The following is an 11,904-nucleotide window of genomic DNA, read 5'->3' as shown; positions in this document are numbered from 1 at the left end:
CATGTTTTAGTGTGACTGCATGTAGAGGTCAGTAGAGTGAAAAATACAAACAACTTCTCCCTGATGGATATTTCCTAACTTGATAACAAAAATTTTGGATAGATGCTTATTGAAGATTGCAGAAAGCTTAATAATAATTGATCAACTTGAAAATCTAAAAAAGGATGCTAAATTTTTGAAATGGAATCCAAAAATTGCTTTTTTATGAAAAATTTTAATTGAAGGAAATTTAAAAATTGAATAGTAACTTTTAGAAAGACATTAATGTGAAAGCATTGTCTTATATAGAAAAAAAGTGTTTGTGTAAAAGGTGAATCAAAAATTTAAAGTAGTTTTCTTGTTTCTGTGCAAATTGTCTTTGCAAGTAATTCACAACTATCCTACATGCAGCAGAAGGACAAATGATTCTAGATTTGTCTTTGTCATCACCCCCAAATATGAGGTAGTCAGGTGGCCTAATTTATGCAGTTAATCAAGTAGGCCACATTTAGACAGTTTAATCCAGCAGACCTCCCTTAAAACAGTAAATCAAGCAGACTTTGTTTAGTCCCCTTACGTATGCCCAAATTAGCAGTTTCGGCTTAATTAATATACCAGTATTTCAGTTAATTAAAAACTAAAAAGGTCGTTTTTTGTTTGCAGGAAGACATTCACCATCAGGGTAAAATATCAGCTCTTCTCAACCGACTGGGCAATTTACATGCAGGACTAGAACCCCCTATTCCAAGCGAGAGAAAAAACGCCACAGCCAGGTAATAATTTTACCTGTAACCGTAAAATAGCTACAAATTGTCTGGTAGAGGTTATGGAAAACAAACTTTTGGTTAACACCTGTCCATTAACGGTTATTTATATGCAGAAAGTGGAACTTGTTGACTATAAAATGTTTAATGAATCCCGACCTAACAACTTCATTATTCATACAAATTATACATCTGTCACGCTTCATGGCATTTCTTGAAGTAAAAAGCAAAAAACAGAAAACAAAATGGAACTCTTCACTTTCTATTTGAATTACGTGGACAATTAACTTCTGGATTTACAATCACAAACCAGAAACAAGGTTCAACTCTTGGTTATAACCCGCAACCCACGCCCGTCCACGTGTGTTCTTTCTTTTCACCACAAGCTGTTGGCTTTCCCAAGTTTGTGGTTTCACCAAGCTGCTAGCTTTCAGTGTGTGTAGTTCATCCAGCTGGCTTGCTTTCTACAAGTATGTGGTTCAACCTCAGCTGCGGGCTTTCCAAGTCTGTGTCTTCCCCCCCCCCCCCCCCGCTGCTGCTTTCCAAAGTCTTAGTTCCACCTAAGCTGCTTGCTTTCCTAAGTGTGTTGGTTCCAAACGTCCGGTGGCTTTCCAGTGTGTGTAGTTCCACCCCAGCTGCTTGCTTTCCAAAGTGTGTGGTTCCACACTCAGCGTGTGCCTTCCAGACTTTGTGGTTTCACCAAAGCAGCTGGCTTTACAAAGTGTGTGGTTCTGTTCCAGTGCTGGCTTGCCAAATTGAGTAATTCCACACAAGCTGCTAGATTTCCAAAGTGTGTGGATTCACCTCAGCTCTTGTCTTTCAAAGCCTTGTTGTCCATCCCAGCTGCTGGTTTTCAAAAGTGTGCAGTTCTGACCAACAAGTGGCTCCAAAACCAAAACTGTTGGCTTTCTGAAGTTTGTGGTTTCATCAAGGTGCTGCTTTCCAAAGTATGTGGTTCCACCAAGCTGTGGCTTTCAAAAGTGTGTGGTTCCACCCATGTAGATTGCTTTTCCCAAGGTGTATGTTCACCCAAGCAGGATTGCTTTTCTAAAGTGTGAGGTTCCATCCACAGCAGACTGCTTTTCCAAAGTATGTAGTTCCCCCAAAAGGCAGGCTTTTGGAAGAGGATGGTTCACCCAGAGACTGCTTTTCCACAGTGTATGGTTCCACCCACGCAGATGCTTTGTCCAACGTGTAAGGTTCCCCCCCAGCCAGATTGCCTTTTCAAAGTGTATAGTTCCACCAAGAGATTGATTTCCAAAGTGCCATGGTTCAACCACGCAGACTGCTTTCCAAAGTGTATGGTTCCACTCACAAGCAAATTGCTTTTTCCAAAAGTGTATGTTTCCACCTAGCAGATGGCTTTTCAAGTGTGTGGTCCAGCCCCACTTGTTGCTTACCAAAGTGTGTTGTTCCACCAAGCAGATTGATGTTTCAAAGTGTGTTGTTTCCAGCCCATACTTTTGCCTAACTTAACGTGTCTGTGTTTCCACCCAAGCTGACTGCTTTCAACGTGGTCATTCTACTCCAGCTTGCTGGATTTCTAAAGTGTGTGGTTCCCCCAAGTTGGTGGCTTTCTAAAGGTGTGGTTCCACCCAAGTTGTTGCTTTCTCCACGTGTGGGTTCCACCCAAGTTTTTGCTTTCTAACTTCTGTGGTTCCCCGAGCTAAAATATGTCTTGCAGAGTGTTTGCGTGCCCTGCCTATATATCTGGGAACATTCTCTTTGTTCTCCAAATTATGTCATTGTATCTTGAACAGTCACCCCAGAGTTCCCTTGTTGCTGTATGCCTTTCTGTACACATTATCTTGTTGTCTCCCCACGCCTCTTTGTTGCTTTCAGATGTGCGCCTCCGTCAAAAACACAAGTAGTAATTAGCTATGATACTGATTGTTTGGAAAAATTCTTGGAGAGTATTTCATGTGTGTTTGTTTGCGTTTGCGGATTGTCTTGTTTAGACCTGTACTTTAAAAGATGGTGTCTGCTTCTGTTTTATGTCAAATGGATGACATAAAGATTTTCTAGACTATTTACCAAACATGCAACAATGGCTTTGTAGTCTGGTATTTTACTCTCCAGAACCACTGAGTCACCTTGAGGACTGTTTGAGATTAGGGGCCTCTTTGGTTGTTGAAGTCAGGAATTACTTGCCTCTCACCCCCGTTGGTTCAAGCCCCGCTTTGATTTGGAGGTTAGAAAAACTATCCAACTTGCTTGCTGAAGATCAGTGGTTCTATCAGGTAGCATTGTGATGTAAACTTGAACAAACAGCCTGTCTGAACGATAATTCTGGCCGTTCCTGAAAGTATGAACAAAATCAGTCTGATTTCCTCCGCGGAGGATTGATATATCTCAGCCTGTGTGCGAATTGAATCACACTGCCAACTTTTTCCAACTAAATGATGATATGCTGTCTGCAAACAACCCCTTGCCAGGTCACTCAACATATGGAAATTATCTGGAGTTTTATCAAGACTCAGGGACGTTCAGACAAAAACCCAAAACCCAAGGCAGCCGGATTAATACAGATTAAATACTAATTTAGTCTGGGATCTACTTATGCTTGGCACCCACAATACGCATGTTCGGGGTGATGGAGAACTTCTGTCCTTTTTTGCCTTAGTTAAAAATCCTATCGGTTATGAATGAAGTTTAGAATCTAGACAGTAATGTTGTCCCGTTCGCATATGGTCTATTATGCCCCTTCATCTGGCTTACACAAACTCATTGGAACTACCCAGGTGTGCATAATTATGCTGAATGCTGCTCGCTGTCTACCGCGACATGTTGTGGCCTGACTCTTGTTTGTCTTGCTGTGACATCTTAAACCACCTCTCCAGGACCACGGAATCTGTCCTTAAAGATGCTAAGTAATAGGGAACCTGAATACAGCTAATGGTGCTGACAGCAGTGCCAAGAACTGAGAGATTGCGGTCCGGTCATATGGAGATTTGTTCAGTCCCCAGCGCGCCCGCTCTACCACAAGGCTTTTACATTTTCTTCAAATTTAAATGTGTATAGCCTTCTTGATTTAAAATTACTTCATTTTCGCTTTGTTTGCCTATTCAAATGGGACCCCTGGCCCGCCCTTCCCAGTTGCTTTTCGGTCATTTGTTTTACACACTTTATTACTTTAAAGTGTGGGCAGGACTATTATTAGCTGGCTTTACGAAGAAAAAGTAGAGCTCATTGCACTCGCCCGGTGTCGGCGTTCCGTGTTTGGCGTTGCTGTGGGTTAAAGTTTTTGATAAAGTCAAATAGCTCTGTATGTCTAAGCTATGACTTGAAACTTAACATAAGTTATTTTACTATCCAAGTCTTACACCAGGAGAAACAATCACCATACCTCTGGTTTGAATTTTGACAGAATTATGCCCCTTTGTAACTTAGAATTTTGGTTAAAGTTTTTGATAAAGGTCAATCTCTCCGGTATATCAACAGTTCTTGCTTGAAACTTAGATAAGTTCTTTACCTCACAGTCTACACAGGAGAAACAACTCCCCACTACAATCTGATATGAATTTTGACAACTTATGCCCTTTTTACTTAGAATTTTGTTTAATCACTTTTGATATATAACAGACATATATCTCTGTTACTATTAAGCTTTTGACTTGAAACATCAAATAGTTATTTTCTATCAACGTCTACACGGGGAGAAGCACCCATCACCTAACTCCTGATTTGAAATTTTGACCAGAATTATGCCCCTTTTAAACTTAGATTTTATGCCCCGACGGGAGGCATATTGTTTTCACTGTCCGTTTGTTCGTTAGTCACAACGTTACCTGTTTGTATGAAGGCACTTTACTCGCGAACCACATGCACCAGGACCTTCAAACTTCACATGCTGCTAGTACTTTCTTTGAGTACACGACCCCTCTGGACCTTTGGCGGTCACAAGTCAACGGTCAAGGTCACAGGGGACCACGTTAACTTTTTGCATGACGGCATTTTCCTCGCGCCACCACTGCACCAGGCCCTTCCCAAACTTCCCCACATGCTGATTAGTACTCATCGAAGTACACACACCCCCCCCTGACCTTGGGGTCACAGGGCAAAAGTCAAGGTCACAGGGGCCAACGTTAACTTTTGCATGATGGCCCTTTACTCGCGACAACCACTGCACCCAGGACCTTCCAAATTTTCCCACATGCTGGCTAGTACTTATTGAGTACATTGACCCCTAATAACTTTGGGGTCCCTGGTCAAGGTCAAGTGACAGGTGCCACGCGTTCACTTTTTGCATGGAAGGCCTTTACTCGCGAACCACTGCACCAGGACCTTCAAATTCACATGCTGATAGTACTTATTCAGTACACGACCCCTACTAACTTTTGGGGTCACCGGTCAAAAGTCATGGTCACAGGGGCCAACGTTAACTTTTTGCACTGAGGCCCTTACTCGCGAACCCTGCATGCCGTACCTTCAACCTTCACGTGCTAATAGTACTTATTGAGTACACGACCCTCATTGACTTTGGGGTCACCCATCAACGGTCAAGGTCTCCAGGTCAAGGTCAAGGTGCTGCCGGGCATTTGTCACCTTATTGACAGCTCATGTTAGTTAACATTTTGATTACAGTCCACTATCTCCTCAAGCTTTTTGACTTGGTGAAACTCCGAATAGATATTTGCTACCAAAGTCTATACGCAGACCCCGTTCAACTTTTTGAATTTTGCCAGAAGTTAATGTCCCTTTTTACTTGGACTTATTTTCACTGGCAAAGCTGTGATCAGAGTCAGGCGCTGAGGAAACGTCGAGCGCGCTGTCTTACGGACAGCTCTTTCTTGAACATAATTGTGACCTAAAGTCCAACCTGTTTTGCTTTTTTGATTACCAAAATATGCTGTTAATAGATTTGTTAATGACAAAATTTATGAAAGAGATTGAAGTTAAAAGGGACAAGGAGGTTTTTAGATGATTAGGTTGCAGCTTATTGTACATCTGGATACCTTAAAATGCTGCTGCTACTCCTGTTTCACTACCATTAGAGATTGAGACGCGTGAAAGCTTCAAATAGGAATGATCTATAGACAATTCTGTCACATTAAGTACAAATGAGTGCTGTTTCATATACCACCTGTTTTAATTGCTGATGTGTGATAGAAATGCACTTAATTACATCTGTTGGCAAGGTGGATAAAACCAGATTTTTTTTTCTTAGAAATAGTAGTCTCCTGTTAATTAATCATATCATGTAAGTGATGAAGGTACATTATGTGTCTGGGGTGTCAAAATTACAGAACACTGTGACTTGTTTACACAATTTACCCTTACACATTCAAAATAAACTTGGGCAAACCAATATCAGAAGTTCAACACTATGCAGATTTTGACAATTTTCGGTAGATTTTTAGCTCGACTATACGAAGTATGGAGAGCTATCCTACTCGACCCGGCATCGGCGTCCTTCCCTTATGAAAAACCTTCCCTGTTGTCAGTGTGTGGTCAGTTTATGTCCAGTGTGTTTCCAGTCAATAATACTCTTAAATCCAGTTACTTGCCAGCCTATTTCCAGAGCTGACAATAAACTGATCCAGTGTGTTGCCACTGAATAACCATCATGTGTCCATGTGCTTGTCAGCTGATTTCCAGACCTGAAAACCAGCTGTAAAATTTAACTTCCAGTCTGCTGTCAGTTTATATACAGTTTGTTGTCAGTGATGTTTGTAATGACGTTTTAACAAACTTTCATTGATTTTTCATATAAAACTATTTGAAGGAGCTAAATTATATAGAGGTATCTGGAAATAAACACTGACAACAATCTGGCAACAAACTGGTATGCTATGTCAATATGGCACCACACTGGATACACAACTGACAACAAGCGGCTTTTTGGACTTTCCAGTCTGTTGTCCTTGTATTGTCAGTGCACAGCCAGTCAACTGGAAATATTGTTCTGACAACACACTGGCATATTGCCAGTGTGTTAACATTGTATTGTCAGTGTATAGTCATTCACAACATGCCAGGCTCTCTTATATGGACAAGAGAAACACTTTAGCAAACTATCATTATTTAAAGTTTTAACTAAATTCCTTTATGCAGTACAAAGTTATGAGCACTTATACATTAGTGTTTTTTTGTTTTGGGTTTTAACGCCGTTTTTCAACAGTATTTCAGTCATGTAACAGCGGGTATACATTAGTGTTGCAGATGGACTAGTTTTGTTTGTTTGTTTTGGGTTTAATGCTGTTTTTCAACAGTATTTCAGTCATGTAACAGGGGGCAGTTAACCTAACCAGTGTTCCTGAATTCTGTACCAGTATAAACCTGTTCTCTGTAAGTAACTGCCAACTTCCCCACATGAATCAGAGGTGGATGACTAATGATTTCAGACACAGTGTCATTTATCAAATAGTCACGGAGAACATAAGCACCGTCCTAAGATCGAACTCGCGACCCCATGATCCGTAGATCGACGCTCTACCTACTGAGCTAAAGATGGACTAGAATCCCAATATATCACTTACTACTCAGTGTTACTAATTCTTTTTATTTCCCCCTAGGAAAATTGTCTTTATTACCATTGTATTGTCATAGCATTGTCAGTGTATGGGAAGTTTGTTTCCAGTTTAGTGTCAGTAATATATTTTTTTCTATTATCCTTATTAATGTTTATTATGAATTTTAATGTGACTTAAAACCTTCATTTGCTTGTGACTCAATTTTAATACCAATTAAGATTTGCAATATTTCAGTTATCAATAAATGATATTGAAACCAAAAAAATTTGACAAAGATTATGGTAAATCTGCAAGTTTTATTTTACAGGGTAGCGAAAACACATGACTTTTAAAATTTCTGCATCTGTTTAGCAAAAATACTTGTTGCGGACAGAATCTGTGTTACAATGAAAACAAGTAACTGTAAAATGATGAAAAAGTACCTTTACAATGTGCCCATCAGTGCTGGAAAACTATTGAAAACTGAAAATAGTTTTGGAGGGAAAAATGCAACACTCAGCCATTTTGATATGGTGTCTTGTAATATTTGTTTTGCTGTGAAAATTGCTAAGATGGGTATATTGCCAGTGTATTGCCATTGTGTAGCCAGTTCATTGTCAGAATCTGCTCTGAGTAAATTTATATCCAATGTACTGTCAGACAGACAGAAAATCCATACAATATTGTCACTTATGTAATTTTTATCTCGATTATTCAAAAATAGAAGTTATTGGACATGCCCCTATGTTTTCTTTTTTTTTTTTTTTTTTTTTTTCACAGAATTATAGATTGATACTAATTACACACTTGTTCAATGTCAGGACCTGACATGTACTAAGCAGGTCCCATAACTATACTTTTTCCAAAATTAAGCCCCTTTTTCCACATAGCATTTTTGGCTTAAGTTTTTGTATGCAAGCTGGTATCTCAGTACTCATTCAATTCGATTATAGAAATTATGTTTTTTATTTCCAGTTTCTTGCCATTTTCCAGCCAGATTTCTTCCAGACACTGGAAACAAGCTGACAATATTGTCAGTGTGTTTACATGCTGATTGTTATGAGCCAGTTTATTGTCATATAGTTTGCAGATTATACCCAGAAACTGGAAATAATATGGAAATAGTGTCCATATTATTTTCAGCTAAACTTTTTTTCTTGGAAGTTTGTTCCCATATCGGAGTCAGATTATTTCCAGTTACCTTTTTTTTTTGACAGACTGTTGCCAGATCATTGACAGTTACCTTGCAGCTTAATGCCAGCTTGTTTCCATATTTCATTTTCGTAAGGGTTCCGCGTCCGCACTTTGGTTAAAGTTTTGATGCACTTTCTCTTTATCTTTGTTATTACTTGATGGATTTACTTCAAACTTAAAATAGTTGTTCCTCATCATCACCCATATCATATGGCTCAAGGGTCATAACTCTGGCACCAATATTTCATGAATTATCCCCCCTTTTTACTTAGAATTTCAGGTTTAAGTACCCGCCCGCTTAGCTCAGTAGGTAGAATGTCGGTCTACGGATCGCGGGGTCGCGAGTTCGATCCTCGGGCGGGGCGTATGTTCTCCGTGACTATTTGATAAATGACATTGTGTCTGAAATCATTAGTCCTCCACCTCTGATTCATGTGGGGAAGTTGGCAGTTACTTGCGGAGAACAGGTTTGTACTGGTACAGAATCCAGGAACACTGGTTAGGTTAACTGCCCGCCGTTACATGACTGAAATACTGTTGAAAAACGGCGTTAAACCCAAAACAAACAAACAAACAAATCAGGTTGAAGTTTTGGTGTACTTTCACTTTATCTGAGTTATTACTAGATGGATTTGATTCAAGCTTAAAATCATTGTTCAACATCATCACCCACATCATATGGCACAGGGTAATAACTCTGGCACTAATATTTCATGAATTATCCCCCCTTTTTACTTAGAATTTCAGGTTTAAATTTTGGTGCACTTTCATTTTATCTCAATTATTACTAAGTGGATTTGATTCAAACTTAAAATAGTTGTTCCATCTTATCACCCACATCATATGACACAAGGTCCATAACTCTTGCACCAGTATTTCAGGAATTATCTCCCTTTTTACTTACAATTTCAGGTTAAAGTTTTAATGCACTTTCACTCTAACTCAGTTATTACTGAATGGATTTGATTCAAACGTAAAATAGTTGTTCCACCTTATCACCCTTATCATATGACACAAGGTCCATAACTCTGGCACCAATTTTTCATGAATTATGCCGCTTTAACTTAGAATTAAAGGTTAATTTTGATGCATTTTCACTATATCTCAAGTTATTACAAAATGGCTTTGATTCAGCATGACACAAGGTGCATCACTGTTGCACCAATATTTCATGAATTATGCCCCCTTTTTGCTAAGAATTATACTTAATATTTAATGTTTTGATACACTTGATTCTTATCTCTCTGATTACTTAATACTTTTGACACAGACTCAAGCTATTATCCAATATTTCATCCACGTTGGAGTCATTAAACACCCAAGTGACAGCTCCAGCTTCATTAAATGTGCCCAGTTTCACTATTCAACATGGAAATAGTCGAGCGCACTGTCTCCTGTGACAGCTCTTGTTATTATTTTTATGGAGAAATTTAGTACTACCCATACATAAACAAGTACTTGCGTTTAATCTTGAATCATAAGAGAGCTTGTTTTGTTTGTTTGTTTTGGGTTTAGGGCTGTTTTTCAACAGTGTTTCGGTTATGTAACTACGAGCAGTTACCCTAACCAGTTTTCCTGGATTCTGTACCAGTGCTGACCTGTTCTCCACAGGTAACTACCAACTTCCCCACATGAATCAAAGGTGGAGGATGACCATAGATGTGTTATTATGGCTACTTTAAATTGCTGAAATATTTGATTATTCTATACTTTCAGGCTCGGCTTGGGACGTTACTTGGTGTGTATCTGCCATGTATACAGATATCTTTGGTGTGCTTTTGTTTATCCGTATGACATGGATAGTGGGTATGGCGGGTGCGATAGAGGGCTTCCTTATAGTCCTTGTCTGCTGTGGCTGCGTAAGTGTGTGGATGGATTTAAATTTCTTTGTAACCATTTGTCCTACTTAAGGGTCAAGGTCACACTTAGAGACACTACACTTTTAAGAAGTGAACAAATACAAGCGAAGAGATTTATTCAAGTATGAGATTATGGAATGTTTTGTATGTTTTCCAATATACACAAGGATTGTATATTGCTTTGACCTCTAAATGTGACCTTGACCTTTGAGGTACAGGCCTTATTTTTGCATACAGCACACTTCCATTGTTGATGTTTTAAGTCTAGACTGGTTACGAAAACCTTTTGCAGAAACTGCTCAACTTTATGATATTATTTCATGTCATATGACTTGTGCCATTTCTAGGGACTGGTTGTTTGTCAAACACATTAATGTTCTTGCTGGTGTTTTTGGTTTAAAATTTTCATATTCTCCTGTTCTTACATAAGATAAATATTGACACATTAACACTCAGAATGATTTATTCTCAAAGAATTTTCACTTATAAATCTTCCAGTGCATTGGAAGTAAATATAATCCCAGCAGAGTGCCTGTCTTGAGAGTTTTATGCTTTTAGATCAAAAGATGATCTTTGAATTTCCTGACACTTTGTAAACAACCCCATAAAGCTAAAGATGGTGTTTCAGTTTATATCATTTAAAAGTGATGTGTCTGTCTGTGGAAACAATATTAAGAGTATGTCAGTGCCATAAGTTTTCAGCTGTGTTGGGTGTTTATTTCATCTTGATACAGAGTTGAATCATCAGAATAGGGTAATATTTTGTATATTAACCTTTAGCCTGCTAAATTTCTAAAACTTGACTGGTCCATCATTCAATTTGGGCAGTACCATTTATTATTTGAAGGGGTTTTCACTGAAAATTTACTAAGCGAACAGTGCAGACCATGATCAGCCTGCACGGATCTTGGTCTGCACTGGTCGCAAAGGCAGAATCATTTGCCGCCAGCAGGCTAAAGGTTAAAAACAGACTAGTTAAGATAAAATGGAATTTTTCAATAATTTAATTGCCCTTCTCTTATTTTTCAGACACTGTTGACCGCTATTTCAATGAGTGCCATAGCAACCAATGGTGTGGTTCCTGCCGGAGGGTCATACTTCATGATCTCAGAGCCCTTGGACCGGAGTTTGGAGGGCTGTAGGGATACTGTTTTATCTAGGGACCACAGTTGCATCTTCCATGTATATAATAGGAGCAATAGAAATTCTTGTGGTAGGTGTTGTCATATTAGAAAATCAGGAGACGGTTGAGATAATTGTTTCATTTAAAGTAGTGGACCCATGATGACATTTGTCTATTTTCTTTCATTACATACATTGTCTAGTTGACTAATATCTAATATGCATATTCTTACCTAAATACTTTTTTTTCTTTCACCAACTTCTCCTACTTGAAAAATGATATTTCATTGTTTCATGTGGACAGTTTGGCAAAAGTCATTTTAGAAATGGATTGCTGAACATTTATACTTTTGACATTTTATGGAGATATTTATATAAATGCAACTGTTTAGAGGTCTAAACTAGTTGGCATGACTTATTGTGGGATGTTGATTCCAGCAAAAGTGATAAAACAAACCGATTGAAAACCATAAATTTGTGTCCCCACCCCCACCCACACACACACAACCAAAAAAAAAACACACATGCTCAAAA

The 11,904-nt window shown here is 38.8% G+C and overlaps 1 protein-coding gene across 1 annotated transcript; it reads left to right on the top strand.

Moving 5' to 3' along the window:
- Positions 1-642: 642 nt before the first annotated feature.
- Positions 643-11,386, top strand: LOC128551671 (solute carrier family 12 member 6-like; the record flags this gene model as incomplete). Its single annotated transcript, XM_053532570.1, has 4 exons — positions 643-752; positions 2,586-2,656; positions 10,106-10,248; positions 11,278-11,386. Coding segments are annotated over 4 exons (433 nt in total), but the record flags the coding sequence as incomplete, so codon positions are not given.
- Between the last annotated feature and the right edge of the window lie 518 nt (positions 11,387-11,904).

Source organism: Mercenaria mercenaria, unplaced genomic scaffold, assembly GCF_021730395.1.
Source record: "Mercenaria mercenaria strain notata unplaced genomic scaffold, MADL_Memer_1 contig_1511, whole genome shotgun sequence".
Classification (NCBI taxonomy): Eukaryota; Metazoa; Mollusca; class Bivalvia; order Venerida; family Veneridae; genus Mercenaria; species Mercenaria mercenaria.
This window is presented reverse-complemented; position numbering and strand designations above follow the sequence as displayed.